Source organism: Gossypium arboreum, chromosome 8 (assembly GCF_025698485.1).
Source record: "Gossypium arboreum isolate Shixiya-1 chromosome 8, ASM2569848v2, whole genome shotgun sequence".
Classification (NCBI taxonomy): Eukaryota; Viridiplantae; Streptophyta; class Magnoliopsida; order Malvales; family Malvaceae; genus Gossypium; species Gossypium arboreum.
Genome location: NC_069077.1, coordinates 2711218 through 2737047, shown reverse-complemented (window position 1 = coordinate 2737047; position 25830 = coordinate 2711218). Strand labels below are relative to the sequence as shown.

General features: G+C 31.9%; 2 protein-coding genes and 1 long non-coding RNA gene across 4 annotated transcripts; 2 read left to right on the top strand and 1 right to left on the bottom strand.

Annotated features, from left to right (window-relative positions):
- Positions 1-3411: 3411 nt before the first annotated feature.
- Positions 3412-5695, bottom strand: LOC128296273 (uncharacterized). Its single transcript, XR_008286827.1, has 3 exons — positions 5617-5695; positions 5091-5169; positions 3412-3631 (listed from the first exon to the last, which is right to left on the bottom strand). It is a non-coding gene; the product is annotated as an uncharacterized LOC128296273 (long non-coding RNA).
- Positions 5696-9108: 3413 nt separating this feature from the next.
- On the top strand, positions 9109-14549 carry LOC108467922 (protein TRIGALACTOSYLDIACYLGLYCEROL 3, chloroplastic-like). Of its 2 annotated transcripts, XM_017768744.2 has the most exons (11): positions 9109-9633; positions 10284-10412; positions 11549-11644; positions 11758-11835; positions 11916-11977; positions 12351-12426; positions 12745-12852; positions 13092-13267; positions 13355-13439; positions 14174-14230; positions 14335-14549. In XM_017768744.2, the coding sequence occupies exons 1-10, from the start codon at positions 9433-9435 to the stop codon at positions 14210-14212; spliced, it is 1050 nt and encodes a 349-aa protein (XP_017624233.1). In that variant the 5' UTR covers positions 9109-9432; the 3' UTR covers positions 14213-14230; positions 14335-14549. The 2 variants fall into 2 exon arrangements, with proteins under 2 accessions (XP_017624233.1, XP_017624231.1); XM_017768742.2 differs by having other exon boundaries at positions 9110-9633; positions 14174-14549.
- A 4117-nt stretch (positions 14550-18666) lies between these two features.
- Positions 18667-25744, top strand: LOC108467810 (uncharacterized). Its single transcript, XM_017768595.2, has 13 exons — positions 18667-18840; positions 18941-19036; positions 19734-19814; positions 19903-20021; positions 20108-20209; positions 20832-20948; positions 21117-21185; positions 21440-21506; positions 22254-22307; positions 22382-22504; positions 23685-23759; positions 24971-25003; positions 25383-25744. Exons 1-13 carry the CDS (start codon positions 18766-18768, stop codon positions 25476-25478), a joined length of 1107 nt encoding a protein of 368 aa, XP_017624084.2. The 5' UTR covers positions 18667-18765; the 3' UTR covers positions 25479-25744.
- The last annotated feature ends 86 nt before the right edge of the window (positions 25745-25830 follow it).

Below are 25830 nucleotides of genomic sequence, written 5' to 3'. Positions count from 1 at the left end.
ACACTTTGATCAGAACTCCACTCTCCATTACTTATGCGTAAAGCCAATATGTGATTAAGTTTCCTCCTTTGCATGATGCAACTATGAAAGTACTTAGTATTACGATCTCCGAACTGAGGCCAGTCACATCTGGCCTTCTGTCTCCAAATGAGCTTTTCATGATTAAGAACATTTTCCAGGTCATCTCGAACCTCCATTTCCAGATCAACAAGTCTACTAGAAGATGACCAATCCATAGCCTTCTGAATATTCCCAAGTGACTTTATGAGATATCTCTTACGCGTTCCTAAAAATCTGTCCTAAAAATACGTAGACAGACCTGTTCCACTCTTTGACATGAATAATGAAGTCAGATAAAGAGTCAGCCATATTACCTGTAAGTCTCTATTTAGTACAGACCAACTCTTTGAAATTTGCGTGTCTTGTCCACCCTGCAAGAAAATGGAAAGGTCACCCTTTTGGAAGGCTACGAACAGGGTTAGTAGAAATAATGATAGGTCTATGATCTGATTTAATACGCGAAAGATGATAAACTAAAGTATGTGAGAAAGTAGAGATCCAAGAATCATTTGCTAAAGCCCGATCAATCCGTTTATGAATGTTACCTCTTTGCCAAGTAAAAGCCGGACTTATGAATCCAAGATCCTGTAGATTACAAGATTCAACAAAATTCCCAAAAAGCTTGCATCTCTTACCTGTTGACCGATCACTCTTTTTATCATTAGGTGAGAGAATAGCATTGAAGTCTCCTAAGATAAGCCAAAGTAATAGGTCGGGAGGTAATACTTCTAATAAATCAGTCCAAAGAGTTTTCCTCTTAACCTTGTCAGAACTACCATACACAACAAAAATATAAAAAAGAGTTAAAAACAATGTTGCCTTGTACAAGTAGGAGAATAAATTGAGGATGGTTATGCATAATATTGATGCGAATATTATCCTTCCATCCAACCCAAATGCCCCCTGCAAAACCAATAGACTCAATGCGATGAGAGAAATCAAAACCCAACTTTTCAATAATAGCATTAGCTTTTTTACCACTAATTCGTGGCTTCAAAAGACAAACAATATCTGGATTATGCTCAAGATTATACTCACAAAAAGCCCGTAAAAATTTACTACTCGCGCAACCTTGGCAGTTCCAAGAGAAAATAGATAAATTTAAATCCATAAATAAGAGATAAAAAAGAACGAAAAGAGTAAAACTCTAAAAATTAAAATCAAAATATCCAAAAAAAGTGAATCAATCTTGGATACTATTACCTGAACCTTGACCAGCCACCTCCGAGTTAACACCTCGCAAATTGGAAACTGTCTGAGCTAACCTGATCATAGAGTCACTCAAAGGAACTTTAGAGGAATTTTTATTTTTAAAATTAATCCCTTTCCCATGCGTAACTTTATTTATTTTTTTATAGCCCCATACCCTCCATCTTTAATAACCACTGACTTCCCCAAAGTACGTGGCTTATTACCTCCAAAATCTGTCGTGTTCTTTTTCCTTAAAAAAATCCCTTCAGCTGATTCCTTCTTGTTGAAAGATACTGCAGTATGTTTCTGAGGATCTAAGCCTCAAATAGGATCGGTGACTTTAATTTCAACCAATTCTGGCACCATCAAATCAGCTTTGTTCTGTATGCTTAAAGCATCACCATCATTATCCTCCTGTCCAACAAAAACAGGGTTAAGACAAGAATTATTCATATTCAAAGAATTAGCAAAATTTGGAGATGAATTAAAACTTAGAGCATCGGTCGACGTGCTAATAACATGAGCACTTAAAGATTTAGAAGATCCCCCTGTAGTGTCAACTTGAAACCCGAATTTAGTGTTTGGTCTGTCCAGCATATTAATTCGACTTGACCCATCGCAGGTAATGACCTTATCCGATCTGGCAGCACCCGGGCCTCTTGCACCATTAGCCTCAACATTAGCAGCAATGAAAGGGACTATTGGGTCATTCATAACATGCCTGCTCACTTTATAAATCTCAGGCCCGACACTCTTTTTAACTCCCCATATCCGCTCCTTTCCCTTATTATTTTCCCTTATCTGCTCTGTAACTTTTCCAACATCCACCGCTTGACCCTCTGTTCCCTTCTTTATTCCAACATTCAAATTCAGATTTTCCATATTTGTCAAGGCGTCAAAACGGGAGCCTGATTTTCCTTGGTCCCGAAGATTCTCTTTATTAGAATTAATGTTCCTAGATTTGCGCCTATTTTTATTCTCGACAACCATCCATGGCCCGTACGCTGCTCCGTCTTTTTCGGTTGCCCTTTTCGTCGGAATATCACTGATTTGTTTATTTTCGGATGACAATCCCAGTTGCTCTACGACACAGAGCTCTTTAGTATGGCCATATTTTCCACAAGTAAAATAAATTGTGGGTAGAGCTTCATATTCAACCTTTTGATGTAACCCGTTTACAAGGACTTGAGCAGTCAAGGGTTTATCGAGATTAATATAAACAGCCATTCGGGCAAATCTTCCCCTAGTTCTGCTGTCTGTATTGAAGTCCAAACAGACAACTTTGCCGATCATACCCCCTATTTCTCCTTTTATATAGGAACCCTGGAAGACCTGGTAGTCTTATCCAAGCTAATACCATGCTTGGATATGCTTAAGATGGAGTGAAGTCCTTTGTCCAAGGTTGGACAGTCAGATATTGTCCATAAATCATCCAAGGCCCTTGCGACAAAACCTTAGCATAGTCATCTGGGGATTTAAACTTAGCGAGGAAATATCCATTCTCAATGTCCATGAGATGGAAAGGCATGGAAGGGTTCCATAAACTGCTTATGCGGTTGTTTAAGGCTCCATAACCAATATTCCTTCCAAACAGTTTTATGGCAACTGTTTGCTCCATTTCTTTATATAATATTTGTTGAATCCTCTCAGAAAAATCAATCTCAGGGATTCCATTTGTAACACCCCCTAACCCCAAACCGTCCCGAAAGAGAGTTATGGAGCATTACCGGAGTTTACAGAATAATTACACACAATTTCATTTACTTTCTTATGTTCATGTCAAAATTGTCTTCTTGAGTAACAGTCACTAAAATATTTATATCTAGAGTTACGAAACTCCAAATTAAGTTCCGTTAATTTTTCTTAAAACTAGACTCATATACCTTTCTACCATAAAATTTTTAGAATTTTTGGTTTAGCCAATTAGTACAGTTTATTCCTCAAAGTTACCCCAGATCTGCTGTTTGACAGTTTCGGCATTTCTTTACTAAAATTTAATTATCTCATAGCACAGGACTTGGATGATGTTCCCGTTTATTTCTCTTGAAAATAGACTCATTTTTAGATTCCAAGCATATAAATTATAGCCTGTAATTATTTTTATACAATTTTTAATGATTTTCCCAATTCAGAATAGGGAATTCCAAAATCAATCTGATATTGTCTCACAAAAATTCAAATTCATACCAAATTAGTCAAATCCTATTTTATACCATAGCCAAATCTAAATTTATTTATTTCATCCTTACATTTACAATTTCAAAATGACATACACATAAGACATCCTAGGTACATGCCATTACCAATAATTAACACACTTTACCTTAATGAATTCGGGATCGGACTGAGATGCTGATTCAATGTACTATCTTTACTTAACCTGCGCACGGAAACAAATCGTACGCTGAGTATGGTATACTCAGTGGTATTTCTATAATCCGAACACTTGATAATATAACAATTAAACTTAAAATCACAATGATAAATATAACCATTCATTTATTTATTTTATAGATAAGTTTCATTTACTTACCATAAAAATTCTATACAAGCCATATAACAAACACAACAACATATTTGCTCAATTCTTTTCATTTGTTTACTGTATAAATTCTTTCAATATATTCACAATTCACTTGTATTCACACTTTACTTCTTAACAATATACCATTTTAATTCATTCTAACATCAATCATCATCCATTTGAACTTCACTCATTTCATGAACCTTTTGGTTCATGTTTTCAAACTCATATCTCAATTTCAATTCTCAATTCAATTTCTCATTTCATTCCAATAGTTCAATCAATCAAATTCAGTCGATTTATCTTTTCACTTATTTACCCCTATTAACAAACCCGGACTTTGACGGATACATGGATTCCAACCCAAACACACCAGTACGGCACATTGTGCCTAAAATGGTACACAGTACCTGATCAGTATACGACACATAAAGTGCCTAAAACGACACACGAGGTACCTGATACGACACACGAGGTCCCTGATACGACACACGAGGTGCCTGAAATACGACACATAAAGTGCCTGATCGATAAAGCCGGCAAATCCCGTACACTTCCAGATCCTGTGGTATGCCAATTATATCCGACTCAGCCCGACTAGTTAATAGGGTATTTTATTCACTTTCTCAATTTAATAATTCTTTCATCAATATCTCATTCCGATAATTATACATATTTACCCATTTTCACAATTCATACAATTTCATTCAATTCAACAAATATATTTCAATTATGTACATTAATTCATAATTCAATACAATTCAATTCACTTTTCAATACCAAATATTCAAATATCACAATCTCATATATTCATATCAATTTCCTCATATTTCCAATCAATATATTTTTCAATATAACATTCATTCAATATTCAAATTTCTACATAAGTCATATATATTATATAATTCAATCAATATAAATTCAATCAAAATAATTTCAATCAATATAAATTTAATAAAACAGATATTCATAAATCAATTCAATATAAATTTATCACACACTAAATCAATTCATTTCAATTATAAAGACACAATACAAATAATTCCATCTTAATTATTTATCATAATATTTATCCAAAATTCAATTATCATAATTGCATAATATCTCATTCACTCACACACACACACACACACACATATATATAAATATATTTATAATATATAATTCAATTTAATTCAATCAATATAAATTCATCACATACCAAATTAATCCATTTCCATTATAAACACAATAATTCTCACTTCAACATTTATTAAATGCATTGAATAAAAAATATAACAATTAATAACTAGGTTCGGATTATAGAAATACAAACCGTATTTTCTCGAGCTAACTCGCTTTGTCTTTGCCATTTTTTTTCCTTGCTTAGCCGAGGTTTCCGGAGACAACATTAGCTACGGGAATTAAAACAATTCATATTCGTTAATTCACTACTAATTTATATCTAATTAATACAATTTTTATTCAATTTCTACTTTAATTTCAATTTAATCTTAACTAGATTTACTTACTTTTTCTATCTCAATTCATACTTCATTTCTATTCAAATTTTGTCCAAACTCATACTTAACTATTAAATTTCCAGCATATTTTCATAATTTCGAATTTATTTCCATTTAATCCCTAAAACTCAAAACTTATAGCTTAGTTTACGATTCAATCCTTTATTCAATTCCAATCAAAATTTCTATCAAATAAACCCCCAATTCCATCATTTTATTCAACATGAACCATACTTAGAAATCTAGTGACTTTCAAAATTTCTACTTAAAACAAGTAGTATTTATCTCTAGGATTCCAAAAACTCAAAAATCATAAGAAAATGGGCTAAATTGACTTACCAAATTAACTTGGAACCTTTAAAACTTTATTTTTCCCTTTTCTTTTCTTCCTTTCTCCTTCTCTGTTTCGCCCCTGCTATTCTGTTTCTTTCCTCTTTTATTCTTTTGTTTCTTTTTTATATATATATATATATATATATATATATAATGACAATAATAACTATAATAAAAATCTATTTAATAACAAATATTTATTTAACACTTGTACCAATCATTTTTATACACTTGTTTTTCTTCTTTTTTTTTTATATATACATATATATTTAATAATTTAATGATATACATAATTCAAGAAAAATCTTGATTTTTCTTCCATTCACATGGGTATGGCTTAATTGCCATTTTGATCCTTCTATTTTCTCGTTACTTTAAAACTAAACTTTCACATTATATTCAATTTAATCTTTTATCCAATTATCCTTAATTAAGCTAAATTTACTTAATTAAACTTTAATTAATCACTCACTTAACTTCATAAATATTTTTACTTTTTTTTTATAATCTAATCCATTTTTCAGAAACGGTGACCCGAAAATACACTTTTCTAATAACCTTAAAGTTCGGGTCGTTACACCATTGACCATAGATCTATGTATGTTTCCCTCCAGAATTTCTATGTCAACATCAACACTGAAACCAGAAGAGACCACTCCAACCTTATTCAGATCTCCAGGATTAGTCCCCAACAATTTGTCCTTCCAAGAGATTGAAGAACTAGCTCTCGTTTCCACCAACATATCGGTGATTTCCCCATTATTATCTTCTTTGAATCTAACTTTCTTTGTCTTAGTATCATCGTCCACCCGCACTCCGCCACCATCTTCAACCACCGACAGAGAACAGATACCATCAACATCCAGAGCGTTTTTCATTTTTTCTAATTTTTAGGGCTGTTTCCCAATAATTATATTCAATCAAGTAGCATCTACAAAAATTATTGGTAAAAAATAGAAATTGTTAGCAATCATAAGTTAGATTAGGTGTAAACATCTTTTGTATCTATTTTTTTATATAGTTCCAAATTTGTATATTATTTTAGGATAAATTGCACCTATGGTTACTTTAAAATAGAGTTTGTCTTATTTTGATCACTCTAAATTTTTTCTTAATTTAGTCACTCCAAATAAGATAAATGTGTGAGTTAGGCACTATCGTTAAAATTTTCATTTTCTTTTAACGAATTGTTAATATGGCACGTTAACCCACTAAGCAGCTAACATGTGACATTTTTTGTTAACTTTTGATGATTAGTTTTTTCCCCTCAACTCAATATAAAATAAAAAATGAAGGCGCTTAGGACCTTCTTTGGTTGAAACGTTCACCATCACGGTCTTTTTTTTTTTTTTTTAGAAAAATGGTTAAATTTCAGTGTTGATCCCTTTATTATGCTGAAATTTGTGTTTTAACCGTTACACTTAATTTTAGGAGTATTTCTTTTGTCATCTATATTAAACTCAATATAAAATGAAGGCGCTTAGGGCCTTCTTTTGTTGACACGTTCACCATCATGGTCCTTTCCTTTTGTTTTTCTTGTTATTTTTAGAAAAATGGTTGAATTTCAATGCTGATCCTTTTATTATGCTTAAATTTGTGTTTTAATCATTACACTTAATTTTAATATAATTTAGTCATTTATGTTTATAATGTTATTAATTAATCCAAATAGTTAATATCGTTAACTTTTCAATTAAAATGTTTCATAATTATATATAATTTGAATGCCATAAGAGTCTTAGAGACGAATACAAATCTTTACATTTTTTATATTTACTTCACTTTTTTTTACATTGATCAACTTTAATTTTAGCCCCTATACTATGTTGGAGTTTATAATTTAATCTATATACTCTTTACCCAATTTGATCATTCTAATTGTATAATCTCATTAGCTAGTCTAAATACTTAATTTGTAAACTATTTCAACCAAAACATTAACGTCAATTTGTTTCAGAACATTATTTCAACCAAAAATTTATTTTATCATAACAAATTCGAGTAGATTTTTTAAGAAAAAACCACAAAAACATTCAACCTTTTTTATTGGTTACATTACTATTAATTGATTTTTTTCTAATTTCAAAATATCACACAAATGGATTTAATCGAATAAATTTAACAATGATAACAATTAGACTTAAATTTTAAATCCGAAAAGTAAAAGATTTACATTTCTAAAAATAAAAATAAGAGATTAAATTTTAAAAGTATAAAATGTATAGAAATTAAGATATATTTTAAGTTTTAAAATTTTACTTCACAAATTCAAACATATAAATAGTGAACAAAAACTTGAAAGTCATACTGATGAGGGGACAGCTGACATGGGCTGCCTTTTGAGCTACTTTTTGGTATTAATTATTTGGGCATTAGTTATGTATTGGGCTCTTTTAGCTAAAACCCAAATTTAAGGGTTTTATAATTGTATCGATAATGAAATTGGTCAGTTCATTCATTCGTCGATTTATAAAATAATCCAATTTTAAAAGAAAATTCAAGTCCAAGCTTGATTTGTACAAATAGCACAGTTAAAAATAATAACTTTTTTATTTAATAATTATTTTTAATAATTAAGTAACCTTCACAAATAAATTTATTTATGGATCGGATTACTCGTCGAAATTCCGTTCAAAATTTAGAGGAGTTTGAGTAAAAACATTAAGCTCGAAAATGAACTTGAGTAAAAAGTTAAGCCCATTTAAAATATAGGTCAAGCTCGGATTTGAACATTTAAGGCCTAAGCTTAACCCAACTTGACTCATTTTTTAGTTTGTAATGTTTTATATTATGTTATTTTATATATTATGTAATTTATAACACATAAAAATTAAAAAAAGTCAAGATACCTATATATAAAATTTTAATAAATAAAAATAATATAAATATATATTTTAAAATTTTTAATAATATGAATAGGCTTAAAATGAGCTTAAGTTAATTATATAAAAATATAAACTGACTTAAAAACTTTTAAATCTTATTTTTAATCAAATCGAACTTAAATAAATATAAAATATATTAATATCATATTTAAAGTCAATTCAAATCCGACTCCTGACCCGACTCGACACACCAATACCTCGTATATACACACGCTTCCACCAACCAACTGACCATTTACGCCGCCAATCCAATGGGCATGTTCTTCACGCTTCTAATTTCTAATATAGGTGAAACTACATAAGAGATTCTTATGTTATAAAGATTACATCAAATTAGTCCCTTTATTATTAAACAAATCAATTTAATCCCTATATTTTAATAAAAAAATTAAATAAGCCAATTGAAATAAAATAATATTTACTATCTAACATAGTTAATAATGTTAATGTTTTTATAATTTTATAAATGAAATCTTTTGTTCAAGTTGAACTATAATTTATTTGATTCTTTTTAATAATATAAAGACTAAATTGAGCCATTTTAATAAAAGGAGTGAGGGACTAATTTGATACTATAATTATAATACAAGGTTCTCTTAAATACTTTAACTTTCTAATATAATACGAAATATCCCTTTTTTTTTTTGTCCCAAATTTCATTTTTCATTTTTTGGCTCCTATATTCCAAACCATTTGCCCACTTCAAGTTTGGGGGACTTCATTTTTCTTTGATCAATATAAACCTATCTGGGTATTTCTCAGATTTCCTAAATCTCTATGAATCCGATTCTGGGTCTTCTCCAAATTCACTAATTTTCAATACCCAGATTTCCTTTTACAATTCTCTTTGAAATTTCGTTGTCAAAAAATGATGGGATTCTATTAATATATCAGGGTTTTCAAAGTTTTTTTTTTTTTCATTTCTCTCAAAGAAAAAATGACTAGTGCGACCTTTTCATCAAGTTTATTGGGGTCGTTCCCTGTAGTTACATCAACTAGGCATTGTGATTTGGGCAAAGAAAGGAGCAAATTTTGTTGTTTCAATGAGAAAAAGGAGCAAAGAAATGTTATCTGTGCTTGTATGGCTCCTCCTACTAGAAACCTGGGACGTGATGAATTCCATGGAACTAAATTTACTGTAATTATTTCTGCAATTTTTTTCTGTTCTTTTATCTCTTTTTTTATTTAATTTAAAAGGATTTTTTATGGAAGTTTATTTAGGTTGACTTGAAAATTTTTTGCTGTTTGTTTTAATGGAATCTGCTTGATTGCTAGAAATGTCTTTGCTTATATTATAGGACTTGCTATTACTTTCTTTTTTTCTTGTTTTTGTTTTATGCTTCCAAATTGTTTATAATTTGTTGTTTCAAGGTAATTTTTGCATCCAAATTATGCTTATATTGTCTCTTGCAGTTGAACCGTGTAAAATTATCCAACTCTTTTTTTAGGCATTTAGAGATTTTAGTCTCTGTTTCCTTATTGCTATTTGTTTTTGCTTTAAAAAAAGGTAGCTAAGACGCAGAAGTAAAAGGTAGAACATTAGTGGACAAATAAATAAAATGCACTTCCATTTCTAACATAATTGTTCTATTTAAGTATGCAATTTTAATGTTTAATTGTTTAAAAAATTATTATTTTTGTGTCCAAATGAACATTTTGCTTTTGGAAGAGGAAACAACTAGCAAAAGCAATAACCAAATGAAGCCTTGGGAACTCAAAGATTTGAGTTTACATGTATTATTTTTAGTTTCTCAGTCTCAACATGGTGATTTTTGCATTTATTTTTAGGAATCATCCAAATATGGGAATTTCAGCAAGGAAGTGAAGCATGAGAATGATTCTGATGTTCTCATTGAATGTCGAAATGTTTACAAATCATTTGGAGAAAAACATATCTTGCGAGGTGTGAGCTTCAAGGTGATTTTCTTGGCTTTAGATATGTTTTATGTTATTTCCGTGAGTGTTTGGACTACATGTGAACAAATATTTATGGATTGTACTGCATGAGGGTTGTTTCAAGTTCTTAGAAGATACTTCTTGGAATTACTGTTTGAACATTTTTACTCATAGGAAGAGTTTTCCGTCCTATAGTTTCTCGAACAAGTGCATAAGATGACATGGAGTTCTATATTACTATGCTAGACTTCACTATATTCGTTCCAATTTATTTCATCTTCGCTAGACTGAAACTTTTATTTTCCATCACATGAATAAAAACCAGCTTTCTTTCATTTTATTTTCCTATCAGGAAAAGAAATTGGGTTTCTATTTCATGTTTATTTCCTTCTTTACTGATTATTTTTTCTGGTTTATAGCTGCAATGGTGATGGTGATAAATGATCAGTTTTAGTTGAGTGTAGTTGATAGTCTTTTTTGTTGATTCTTAAAGGGGATTAGTTCCATTTAGGTGTATGGTTTTAAATTTCACTAGTTCTATTGTTTCCTTTCATTGTACTATCTTCCTACTTCAAATCTAATTTAGCTTTTTAAGGATGTATTCTATATAGCCCCATCTTGATTTTAAGTTTCTTCAACTTCGGGGTCATGAATGAGAATCGGACCTTATGTCTGGACTGCATTGAAGTACTTCTCTCAAATTGAACAGAACTAACTTTGTCTCGAATGATTTAAGGACTTCATAATTTCTGGGTACCCAAAACATGTTCAAACATGGACGGTTTAAGGTTGCCTCGATCATACCTGACACCTTAGTCGTAGACAAAATGGGATATATGAGTACCATGTTAGCCTTAACTTGGTGGCATCCTGAATTAGTTGTATCAAGTTCTTATTTACAGTTTACAGTCTTAGATGTATGTCTAGTGTTCTATAATGATATGATGTATCCCTGTACTTGTATCCTCATTTTGGATCCCTTTTTACCAATTCCCCATGTCCAAAAATATGAACAAAGGTGAGTTAGAAACATAAATTTTCTTTGTGTACGATCATAGCTCGGTTTTTTGCCATTTCATGTAGTAGTATTCTCTATTATTATCAATTTTTTTTTTCACTTTTATCCGTTGATTCCTTATGTCTCCTTTGATTAATAGATTAGGCATGGTGAAGCTGTGGGAATTATTGGTCCTTCCGGCACTGGGAAATCTACGATTCTGAAGATTATTGCTGGACTTCTTGCACCAGACAAGGTGGGCAATGCTTATTGAGTCTGTCTTCATAGTTTTGGCAATTCGTTTGTGTTGCATATCGATTTATTACTGCTTAGATCCTTATAAAAAGAATACATAACTCTCATGTGTAGGGAGAGGTATATATTCGAGGCAAAAAGAGAATGGGTTTGATTGGTGATGATGAGATATCTGGTCTTCGAATTGGATTGGTAAAATTTTATTTAAGCTCTAAATATGATACAATTTATCAGTGGCATGATCCATTTCTTTGTTTACTCTTCTCTAACAGGTTTTTCAGAGTGCAGCACTTTTTGATTCTTTGACCGTTCGTGAAAATGTTGGTTTCCTTTTGTAAGAGACAGTATAAATTCTTTCCTACAAATACTGCATTTTTTCCTTAGTTTTTAGCAATGTTTTTAGAACCGGACTGGTGGTCGAACCAGTCAGGTCATTGATTCGCCAGTCCGATTAAAAAATTATTGAAAATTCAAAAAATAAAAATAAAACAACCTGGTTCAACCGGTTCCTGGTCTAAACCAGTTCAAGGCCATTCTCCAGACCGGTACCCCGGCCGGTTCCCAGAACAACCAGTTCGACTGGCCTGTCCAGTCCGGTTCAAACATCATTGGCTTTTAGGAGGTTGTCTTGGATTCTGATTTCCTTTTCTCCCAAATAAAGAAATTACTTCGAGTTGGTTGATGACTTTGTGCTTATTATTGCATAGATACGAAAATTCATGCATGTCTGATGAACAAATTTCACTGCTCGTGACGGAGACCTTGGCTGCTGTTGGTTTAAAGGTATGCTTGTGATTCCACTTTCTTTTCTTGGATAGCGTAGAATGTTAATTAGCTGTCCTGGCTTGGAACTTTTTGGCTTGATTCAGAGTTTTCCTGTAACAAACAAGTAAGATCTTAGCAAGATGTTGGGTCGGGCTTAAGTGAAAATCAGTGTAATGAACAGTTGGAACTTGTTTTCCGTAGTTAATTGTGGAATCTCAGTTCTCATAGAATGTAACAAGTGTACGCCTTTACTTCTGTCACCTCTTTCTGCACTGTAGGTGCCTTAATATTTAAGTTTCCGGCTGATTAAAAATTCCAACGCAATGTTCTCTTCAGGGAGTTGAAGAAAGATTACCTTCTGAGTTGTCCGGAGGAATGAAGAAAAGAGTTGCTTTAGCTCGTTCTATAATTTGTGACATCTCCAAAGAATCAATTGAGCCAGAGGTACAGTAAATTTCTCTTTGAAGTTAATGGATGTGGATTGGAAGTTGTAATGTCGTATAACTGCCTCGGTTTTGTATCTTAAGATAAACATTAAATTGGTCTTCCTTTCAAGTTTCAACTAGTATCCAGCCGATCCTATTTGCTTTCAGAGTTTAATCCCTAACTGTAGGACCATAAAATTTAGTCCACATTCCCACTGGAGTATATTCCGGCTTGGTCACCTCCTTTTATTTCTCCAGGTGCTTTTATATGATGAACCAACAGCTGGCCTTGATCCAATTGCATCGACTGTTGTTGAAGATCTCATCCGCTCTGTCCATACAAAGGGTGAAGATGCATCAGGGAAACAAGGGAAGATTGCATCTTATGTGGTTGTTACTCATCAACATAGTACCATTCGAAGAGCTGTCGACAGGTTTACCCCAAAATCATGATGTTTTTAATTGGTTTTTTGCTATGATGTTGGATGCCATACTTAATGAACTTCATCTTTACGTAATAGGTTATTGTTTCTTCATGAGGGCAAGGTTGTTTGGCAAGGAATGACCGAAGAATTTACAACGTCGACAAATCCAATTGTTAGACAGGTAATGACTGAAACTAGTTGCCATGAACTTAAAAGAGAATGCAGTGTAATTTATCTGATGCATATGGCAATGAGTATGGGGATATGCCCCTTTGAAGTCCCTCGAATACATGGAAAAGCTTAGAAAATAATTGAACATACTCGTGTCAGTCACATCCCCTTGTTTGATACTCACATCGTAGTTTGAGTAACATAGGTACACCTTGTCTCTCTCTCGTGAGCAAGAACTAAGGGCAGTCGGTTTAGGATCTTCATGCATATGTTACTTCTTAGATCATTGTTTTTGGAACTGGACTGGACCATCTGGTCAGACCGGTAGGATTGGGACCTGGCCGGGGCAATAAGGTGTTGGATCGGTTGGCCAGTAAACCAGTTGAACCAGCCGGTTCGAATTGGTTGAACTGTTTTTTTTCTTCTATTTTTAAATATATATTTTTTATTTTTTAATAATTTATTCAATTGAACTGGTTGGACCGGCCGAACTAGGAAATGGTGGTCTGAGCAGTTCGACCACTAGTCCAATATGAAAACCTTCTTAGATGAGTTAATACATATGCTTGTGTCTATATATGTAAGAGAGATGTCCATATACTTTTATGTCCTATTCACATATATCATGCAGGTTGAATTTTGAGTAAATTAAATGTTATATATATCGATAAATTCAACAGATGGATTGTGGTAATAAATATACCGACATCTATGATCTTATTTAATTGCCCTTATGTTTTTCAGTTTGCATCTGGGAGTCTGGATGGTCCAATCAGATATTAGAGGCACATATATACAAAGGTTTCAAAAGATCAAATTTGGTCATTGAATTTCTTTTTAGCTAGGATTCTCAGGAAAATTAAGTAAAAAATGTCAATTTTCAATGTTTGGCATTGTATTTGCAGGTCAATGTTGTTTTAGATCAGTGTAGCTCTTTTCTTTTGGGGGGTTGGTTACCTTTGCTATTATCTTTGCAAGTGTACTTTCCTGTAAAAAGACTTTATTTTCTACAACAGAAATTAAAAAATCCTGCGCTCTGAGAACATACCATTTTTTTAGTGTAAAATGACAATTATTGGATGCAAAGAAATAATCAAAGACAAATCCGAAGCTTAATTTAGTTGATTCGTAAAGTTATTCTTATGGTTTTGCCTTTTAATTATATCATTATTACCTTATAGTGATATTTGAATTGGATTGGATCGGTTGAGTTGGGAACTAATTGGTATATCGATCTAAACATAGTGAACCAATTTTTGAGTGAATCATTCGGAATTTGTAAAAAAACCAAAAACTCATATAAAAATATACTGATGGTTGGATTAGTTTTATAAATTTTATAAATATTTTTTATTATTTATAAAAAAATATTTATTTATTTAAGTTTTGTTGCACCAATGATTGAATCGAGAATTAGTAGTTAGAATCTTAGAGATGACAGTGTTAGGAAAAGTATCTTCAAACCTTGAACATTTGCCGTAAAATAGACATGAAAAATATTGGTGTGGTTATTAAAACAATATTTACTTTTTAGAGACTATATATTTGGTTAAAATATGTTATAGTTTTTATACTCTTCACAAATTTAAAATTTAGTCATTATACTTTTACTTTTAAGAATTTAATCTCTACTTTTTATATTTTAAAATTTAAATCTAACTGTTAATAGTGTTAAATTGTTTTTAATAACCAATCAGTGGGTATTGATCTATCGTACAATTGTTAAATCGTCGCTTAGACTAACTAAATTTAAAATAAAACTTAACAATCCAATAGCTTAAAATAAATACTTTCAAATAATTTAATGATTATTTTGTAATCTTTTAAAATTAAATGACTAAAATGTAAACTTATTAAGAGTTTAATGACCTTGAGTGAGTTTAGCCATAATTTATTAAAAATAATTTAAATTTTAATAAATAAATAAAAATCTAAACAGAAATATGAAAATTATGAGCGTGGGAAACGGACAAAAATTTTACGCCAGTTATTTCTACCGCGTTCTTCGGTTTCTATTTTATTTCGTTATTTTAATTATTATTAATATTATTCTAAAATATATATATAAATTTTAAAAAATGTAAAAAAATAAAAATTCAAAACTGCTTCATTTCCATGCATTCAGCCCAACTCTGTATTTAAAAAAAAAAAATCTTTCCTATCATATAATATATATACAATCCTTTTCATGTTTCTATTTTTTTTTTGAAAATTTTCCTGGAAAACGTTTTCGTTTCTTGTCTAAGGACACCCCATTTTTAAGCTTCAAGCCAGAAGCAAAAAGTTGTTTTTGTTTTCATATTTCGTCGATATGAAATCAGTACACTTTGTAAGTTTTTTTTTTCTTTAATAATAAAAGTTGATAATAATTAATTCCGTGATTACCTTTTCTACTTTTCTCCTCATTTTTTCTCGTTCGTGCAGAATCTTATTTATCTATGCTTAGAACTAGGAATTTGTATGTTGGAACAGTAATGGTTTTTTTAGGCTCTATTTTCATCTTTATTTTTGTTTTTTTTTTCAGTAAAAAAAGTAAAGAGAGTAGAAAAAGTTAGAATTATATTTGAATTTGTATTTGAATTGAATTTTAATTTTTAATTCTGTGAGATGTCATCTAATTTTATATGCAAAATACTGTCTTCTTTTTTTATTTGCACAATTTTCAGGGTATTCAAGTTATCTGTATATGTGTGTCTATGTGTATATAAAAATATATTGGAAATTGAGTTTCTTTTTTTCTTTTTGCTTGATGCATTTGTTGCATGATGTTGTTATGCTATGAAATTCATTGATTTTATAAAGGAACCGGGAACTTCTTCATAGTCTCTATGCCTCACACTTCAATGAAGCTTATTGGTTATTCACTTAATTTTGAAGTTTTTTTTTTATTCTCCTCTGTTTTATGGTCAATGTTCGGAGTTTATAGCTGTCCCTCCCAATAATGTCATCTCTAAAGTTTGAACCTATATCTCTTCTTGAGAATGCAATGTGCCTACCATTGCACCTAATACTTGTCTGTAGTTTTGAAGTCTTTTGATTCTTACCAGAAATAATATTAATGATTAATATGCTTTGTAGATATTTATATTCGCGATTCACTAATGTTTCTGATGTCATAATTTGAAATTATTTTTGTCCCCTCCTATATGCTTGTTGTGCAATTGCATGTGATTCTTTAGTTAATTATAGAAGCTGCATTGATGTTTACATTCATGAATCACTAATATTTAATCTATTATAATTATAGAAGCTGCTTCAATGTTTACATCCTTGAATCACTAATGTTTACTCTCATAATTTTAGAAAATTTATGAAATCCAATTTTCTTGTTTTGTTGGCTTTTAATTCCTTTGCTAGATATCAAAGTTTATGATTATGAATCATTAATATTTCTTATGTTATAATTTGAGAATATTTGTGTCCTCATATCTGCTTCGTGTCCTATTACATATAATTCTATAGTTAATTATAGAAGCTGCATTGATGTTTACATCCGCTAATCACTAATGCTTACTCTGTTATAATTATAGAAGCTGCATCAGTGTTTACATTCTTGAATCACTAATGTTTATTCTGTCATATTATTTAAGAATATTTACGAAATCCAATTTATTTGTTTTGTTGGCCTTTAATTCTTTTGTTAGATATCAATGTTTATGATTATGAATCATTAATGTTTACTATTCATTGACTCATTATTTCGATGAATCATTTCTTTTGACAGAAAAAAATTATATAAACACTTATTCGAAATCTTCATATTACCTCCGATAGAAATAGAACTTTACTCAATTTCATCTTTGGTAAATTTACCAAGGGCTATGCCAAAATTTTGGAATATTTTTGCTCCGCCTATCCCTCTAATTCTTTATTTAGTCATAGAATCTGCATCAATACTTATACTTGCTGATTACTAGTGGTTACTATGTCATAATTTGAGAAGATGTGTGCGCTCCAATCTGCTAGTTGGATTTCTAATTGTTTAGATCGTTATATGTTTGGTTTGTTATATTTGACAGATACCTCTGATTGCTGAACGGAAAGGTTGGGGTTCATGTCTTTGTAGCATCGTTCCAGCCACTGCTTTGCTTTCTATAATTTACCTTCTAGGGTTTTCAAATGTAGAAACAGAAAATAGAGAGGTATATTTTCCATTTTAGATCCCATATGATATGAATTTTGTTGCATTATTTGACTTTCTAGATGTGCTATAGCGGGTCTCTATGTATGGTTTTCTTCATTTACATCATCTAATTAATATTCACACCGTTTAATATTCTGTGAATTCCCATCAGCATACAGTTGAAGGTGCTATTGATTTGTTTATTACATTTTTCCCGGCTATTTTACTAAATTGATCCAAAAATTTTTTATATTTATAAAAATGACCTAGGTTCAAAAATAATCACCAAAATGACTTGAAATGAACAGTAGAATTGGGTTTTGGCCTGTCAATGGCCGGTACTAACTCGTATTTTACACCCATGATTGCCTGATAATTGTATCAGGCTTTAAAAAATTGATTTTTTTAGTTTTGGCCTGTCAATGGCCGGCACCAGGGTATTTTTTTGTAAATTGTATTACTGTGGTATACAAAAATACGAGTTTTTAAAAAAAAAATTTTGGTGCTAGCCTGTCAATGGCCGGCACCAAGTACAAAAAAAAAATTCAAATATTTTTTGTGCTGGCCTGTCAATGGTCGGCACCAAAATACTAGTTTTTAAATTCGTATTACACTGGTATACAAAATATGAGTTTTTAACAAAAAAATTTCTAATTAATTTATATTATTTTTAAATTTAAATTTAAATTTTTTCTTATTTCATTTAAATGTTCTATTTTTGCCATTGGCCACTACCAAAAAAATTTGAATTTTTTTTTTGTACTTAGTGCCGGCCATTGACTAGCAAGCACCAAATTTTTTTTTAAAACTCGTATTTTTATATACCAGTGTAATACGGTTTAAAAAAAATACTCTAGTGCCGGCTATTGACAGGCCAAAATTAAAAAAAATAATGTTTTAAAGCCTGACACAATCATCAGACAATCATGAGTGCAAAATACGAGTTGATACCGGCCAAAACCTAATTCTACTGTTCATTTCAAGTTATTTCGGTGATTATTTTTAAATCTGAATTATTTTTATAAGTATCAAAAATTTTTGGGTCAATTTAGTAAAATAGCCCATTTTTCCCCATGGGTTTAAGTTTGAAATTTGTAGGTTGTTTGTTATCTCCAATAATGTAAAGGTCGAATATGAACCTTTTATCAGTTTTTCTTTTTGGAAGTCAGTGCCATATATCGAATAGAAAGAGATATATTGATGGATATCTAGAATGAAAGTTGTTCCCTTTGTGCAGACATGGGGATTAGCTGATATTTTGCAGAGCTCAAATGTTGGTAATTGCAAGGTTTGTTCAGGAGACTTTAAAGATTTTGCTTAATCACATCCTTATTTATGAAAATGTTTTTCTGGCAAACAAGAATCCATTTTCTGTTTCATATTTTTAGAACCAGTGCAAGCCTCCCGGAACTGCGCCATTACCTGAAGGTATCATTGAAAATACATCAAACTTAGAGATGCGACCTTTATGGGGCTTCCCAGAGGTAATGTTCTAATCAATGTGATTGAGCATGCACTTTCGCGTAACCAATATGAATGGGCACATAACCTTGTAAACATGTTTCTCACTCGAATTTTGAGAATAGAATTTATGGGGTGTACACTTTCCCATTTGAAACAACTCCATGGAAAAGACTGCACCTTACTGTAAACTTCTGGCTGCGTAAAGCACATGCAACTTTAATTAAACATACAACTTTGATGAGTTTTATTAGTAAAGTTGGAATTGCACCATTGCAGCACATTCATGTCTCTGGATATTCTTGAATCGCAGATAGTTTACATTTGGTTGATTTGTTGTTTGGATTTAGATTAGAAGGATAGAACCTCTTTTTAGCTAATAGAATTCTTAATAATTCTTTGTGCACTTTTGGTTTTGACAATTTCTATTTTCTCAAATAGAATAATGTTAATTCATTGGAACTTCAGAACTATGTTGCTCTGACTCTATTTTTCTCAAAGTACCCGAGTTTGACGTATATGCAGGGTATGGGTACATGAACATCCAAGGGTCCTCCAAATACATGGAAATCTTGTAAAAGAATTAACACATGGTGTATGACTTTCATGTCAAAATTATCATGCTGCTAATTCCTCCAGGGGCAATTCATTTTGTTGATGTGACACTGACATGTCTGATGTGGCCATACTAATTTTACTATTGCACTACTGTTTGGACAGAAGGACAATACTTCTACCAGCTTATTTGCAGTTGCTGTTGGAATAAAGCAAAAAGATCTAGTAGACAAAATGGTTAAGATGGTAGATGATAATTCCTTTGTTCTTTAAAGTATACCAGTTGCTTGTATATATTTTTGAGTTTGATTGCTCTTTGTTTTCTATTGTATAGTTTCTATCTAGTGATTTTGTAGTTATGCTTTTCCATTATGATGGTATTGTTGATGAATGGAAGCATTTTGAATGGTGTGATAAAGTCATACATGTTTCTGCACGCAATCAAACTAAATGGTAAGGAATCTTTCCAATCCCATAACAAATTATAGGGAAGTAGCATTATTCTAAATTTCTCCTGAATTTTATTTCTGGGTGATTAGGTGGTTTGCAAAGCGTTTCTTACACCCTGATATTGTTTCGGAATATAGTTACATTTTTCTCTGGGATGAGGACCTTGGAGTTGAACATTTTCACCCAAAAGTGTACGTTGAATGTGATTATCCATATTAGAACACGGATTATATGTTAGAAGCTCTCTGCTCATTTCTGTCAATTTGAGAAATGAAATCCTTTTATAGTTCAAGTAGAAAAATGTTGCTAATAAACTTATGCTGTGTGATAATTAAGATGCATTTAAATAACTCAGAGGTTCTGAAACGTGCACAAATGTGGAAATTTATGATGGCTTTTGTTGAACAGTTCTTCTAGTAGTGTAGCAGTGATAGCCATAGACTACTCTTAGTTATACCCTGTCTATAGAATTAAGAATGACTGTGGAGCCTGATGGAGATGGTTTGCGTCAGCTGATGATATTCTACCTGCAGTTGAAATTGCTTAATGCTGTATGTATCGATGTTCAGTTTTTGCCCTTTCAGTTGCAGTTTCAAAGTATAGTTCTATCATGTGTTGAAGGAAGTATGATAGTTACTGCAAAGCTTATGAAGTTGTTTGTTTCCTTTCCCATGTCTGCTAAATTTTGCTATATGTTTATTTAAAAGGAGAAAGTGTTTTGGCTATTAAATAACTGCATCTTATTTAAATACCACTGATATTCTATTTTATAGATTCAAAATTTAAAATCTATAACTTAATTTGATAACTCAGATATGTGTCAATTATTGAGCATGAAGGGCTAGAGATATCGCAGCCTGCACTTGATCGTTCTAAATCAGAGGTACACCATCAAATTACTGCACGTGAAAGCAAATCAATAGTGCACAGGTTCTTGTAGTCATTTATTTCTCGATATCTACTCTGAAAGCTACTTGTGCTATACATTGCATATTCTGAATACGCTACTTTTGTAAACCATGCACAAATTTGTTTAATACATAGTCTATTGAAACTAGTGACTTAATTTGCTTCATTGTGTATGATTTTTCATTGCAGGACAGCTTTCAAACCAGGTGCTAATGGGAAGCATTGTGATGCCCATAGTAAAGGACCTCCATGCACAGGGTAAAATATCAGTAAAATTACTAAATATTCTCCATTGGTTCTTAGAATTTACTTATTCTTCACTAAATAATTAAGTTAAGAAACTGTCATTTTAATTCTATTGATGTGAGACGGTATTTTTTCTACTGAGATTCACGAAAGAATCTATGCTTACAGAAGCTATTATTGTGCAACTCAACGAAATTAATGAATTTGAAACCTCTGTCAAATTTTGGTTTTGCTTACCAAATCTAAGGAACAAGAGAATGTGACAGGTGGATCGAAATGATGGCCCCTGTTTTCTCGAGAGCTGCCTGGCGTTGTGTATGGTACATGATTCAGGTTTGCCTTTTAGACTGTGGGATTTTTACATCCTTATTCTTGCCTCTTTTCTTTTCTTAACTTCTTCCCTCTTTTTTGGGTGGAGCATGGTGTTCAATTGCTATATATCTTTGCTATCATACCATTTAATGCTAAATACGAAATGATACATCTATAATATGGAGCTGAGTTTATCTGAAACATGATTTTTAGGTTAACTGAATGATTGATGAGAAGGAGCTGGTTTGCATTTTTTGTTTCGTTAATATTTTTGAGATTTGTTATGTGTACAGTGTGTTTGGAAAGCCATATAGTAATTGGATTTGGGTGTAAGTGCTTGTAATTACACATGTGTGGCATTTTTGGGTAGCCATTGTAATTAGTAGGTCGCACTAAATTGAGAGGAATTGTAGCACCTCAGTTACTTGCTCCAATTCTTACGAGGGGGTTGAGAATTGGGGGAATTGCACAGGGTAATTAGCCATGATGACTTTCAAACTTTTTTTAAAAATTTTTTATTCTAGGAATTAGAATTCCTTGTAATTACAAGAGGGTGTAATTACTAGTTTAGTAATTAAACTTTCTAGAAATTACTCCATAGTGTCCAAACACACCCTCAAACTTTGCTCTAGTTTTGCAAGCCTGTGAATGTTCCTTGGTCATGCTATTTAAAGGTTTATAAAATTGCCTCATACATCAGTCTTTCTTCCTCTTTTAATGTCACATCCTTATCTATTTACGTTATTTTATTTATTTATCTTTTTCCAGAATGATTTGATCCATGCCTGGGGTATAGATATGCAAGTTGGATATTGTGCACAGGCAAGCTACTTAAAGTGGGTTTTCATCTTATTTTGCTAAAGCAATAGAATTTTGCTTAACCTGTTTTTTAATAGGGTGATCGAACCAAAAATATTGGTATTGTGGATGCTGAGTATGTAGTCCACCACAATCGTCCTACTCTAGGGGGCATAGGTGCAAAAAATCGCTCTACTGCTGGAGGTCGACGGCTGGACAAGGTTAGAAATTAATATCTATTTCCACAAGATCTTAACAGGTACATTATTTTCTGTATTCAAGCATTATCATCCTTTAGTAATGGTGGTAAGCAATTTTGAGAAATGCTTTACTGTTGTTGTACTGATTACTTTGTGGTTAGTTGCATCTTATGCCAGGCTGGTTAAGGCTTATTTTGGCATTATGGTTGATTTGCAAAACTGTGGTTCAAACACGGTGATGCATAAGATGCAACTAAATAAGCCTTAATATCAAGAAGTCCAGTTTATGCAACTAACATATTCAATTGTTGTGGTGCATAAACTAAAATATTCTTAGTGGTACCGATGCTGGACTTGAGTTTTTTTTTCTCTAAAATCTACATATTTGGACATTTTAAGCTTAATTTTTTTTTCGTCAAACAATAACAAGGAATTTCTTAACGAAGCACATAAAACACTTGAGCTCTATACCTTTAAACCACAGCTTTGCTATTATTGGTGATTTAGGCCCTCAAGTACTTGTGTGTTCATATGTGAAATTAACATTTTGAACATGTATTTGTTTAAGACATATGAACAATTTTTGTAGAAAGGGTTGCCAAATGGTGAAAATCATACATTCACGGCAGAAATCTTGCATATTAAAGTGTAAACATATGTTCTTTGGTATTAAGTTCTTAGCAAGCCCTCTGGATTTAAGGAACAGTAGATTGATGCAGACAAATGAATCAAACAAAATTGGCGGCAGAGCATATTTCTTATTCTGTTTAATTCTTTTCAGCAGTTCTTTAAGGTTAAATTGCTACTGCTATCTGTTAGTCCAATTTAAAATGTGTGTTTGAAATCTAGAAGTTCTGAGCTTTTATATGTTGTATAAGAGGATATCTAAACTCAAAACTACAGGCAAGGGATTATACACCATTACCATTGGTTTTTGAGAATGTCTTACATCGCTCCATGAGTTGCTTTAGTTACTAGTTCTTACCCTTGAACAAAGATCATTGCAATGCAGATGTTGTCTTTAGTTACATGAGTTGCTTGCTTTAGCTACATGTGTCAAATTTTATGTAAAAATTTAACCTGTTAAACACAATTATTATACAAAAATTGGTTATTGTGCACAAGCAAGCTATTTAAAGTGGGTTTCTCTCTTATTTTGCTTACCTAAAAGATTGTTGCTTAACATGTTTTTCTTTAATAGGGTGATCGAATCAAAGGTATTGTTGTGAATGATGCATACATACTGCGCCACTATGTTAAAGCAAAGAAAAAAAAGGTTAGAAATTTGATATCTGTATCAATAAGATGTTAGTGGTACATAGCTTATCCACCCCCACCCGCCCCCCCCCAAAAAAAAAAAAAAAGAAAAGATTTTAATGGTTCATTATTTTCTTTATTTAAGCAAATATCCTTGAATGATGGTGCTCAGCAGTTTAGTGATTTCTGCATCTCTGCTCTAGGTTCCTGCTAGTGCTTTACTGCTGTTGTGTCGATTACTACATTTGGAAAACTGTGTTCTTTTAGCCAATCCTCTCTCTGCTATTACTGGTGATTAAGGCCTTGATGTACTTGTGTCCTTATGCGAAAGGGACAAAATTTATTGGGAACACGTATTAGGATATAAGGACAATCTTTGTAGAAGGGATAGCCGAATGGTGTAGTCATATACAGTATATATATACATGTGTGTGTGCATATAACACCACAGCTCCATTTTGTATTTCTAAACAATTTCATTCAGAGAAGAAAGCATGCAAAAACGTATGTGCTCTGGTATTAAAAAGATTAAATATTAATATTATATAAGTATCGTAAATATTTAACAAAACTGTGTATTTGACTAAATGTAAGAATATTTAATATAAATATTTAACAAAACTGTGTATTTGACTAAATGTAAGAATATTTAATATAAATTCAAGGTTTAATTTAATGAAAAGAATTAAAAAAAAGTTTAAAACGGTTTATAGGGATTTTGTTGGTTTTTCTTTTTTAAGTTTCTTATTGGTTCAACCGATTTGAAAGATACCCGGTTTAATGAATAGGGCAGTCCAGTCTGATTTTTTAAACACTGCTATTATCTGTCATCTTGGAAGTTCAGTGGATTTCTTGTGCTGGTTTATTGGTTGTTCAATGCTCCAATGTTCTTTTTTCATCTTTCTGGTATCTGATTATATGTTGTATAAGAGTATTTTTAAACCGAAAACTACCGGGAACGGATTATAAACCGATACCGTTGATTTGAGAATGTCTTAAAATCTCTACATGAGTTGCTTGCGTTAGTTACACCAAATCCGAACCCCTGAAAAGATTTCTTTTAGATAAAATGTGAATTAATTGGTTAGCTTGTGCAAATATAGCGGCCATCGCTATCTGTGAAAATGAAAACTATGAAAATGTATGGCCTGTCGTATTCTTTCCCAAGTCAATTGTGGTACCTTCGGTATTTTGTCTTGGCTAACTATTTGGTCTGTTTCTGTATTGCAGAAACCTCGTCGCCCACAAGATCCTAGAGTGGAAGTAAGTATCTGGGTTTATGGCTTTGCATCATCTTCCTTATGGTATGCATTATTGATTCTTATCGATGTTTGTCTGCCTCATGCATTCTCGATCCTTAATGGAAACTTAGTATATTCATCATCCTGTACCAAATTGGGAACCGTCTTGGATTTACAACATGTGTTCTGTATAAGTCTTATGCATGGTACTTTGAGGTGCTGGCTTGGAGATTTAGCCAAAGGAGAACTTATTCGATCCCTTGTTGATTATTTGTTGTAAATAGAGTTCAAATGTTGAAAATATCAAAAGATCTTTTTCTAGGCATTGACTGACTTGGCAATCATTTAATTGCACGAAAACACTGGTTATAATTATCGGAGTACGAACTTGATTTGTACAGGTAAGGAGGCAGTCCTACGTCGAGTTGTACTTTTTCAGACAACGATGGGAGAAAGCTGCGAAGAACGATAAGTGCTGGGTCGATCCATATCACTAGCAAGAACATTGACTGCATTCTCCGATTTTGTTGGCTCAGGTAAAACTGTGTAAAGTGTTTCATACAATTGTGCATCATAGTCATAGGATGTTGCTAAATGGGAGGAAGAGATTAAGCAGGTACTTTTTCCAAACAAAAATGCGCGATCCTCGTATGGAGCTGAGCTCGGTGCCTGCTTCAGTTCATTTGTTTATATTCGATATAGGCACCGGATTAAATCATTCGATTATTTAGTGGAATAAAGAGAATATAATGTTTTATAGGAACTGGGAGGAAAATAATAACAGCCTTCGTTTAGCTTACTGATTTTATCTGTAGTGTCAACTTATAGCTTCTTGCTTGGAGCCCAAAG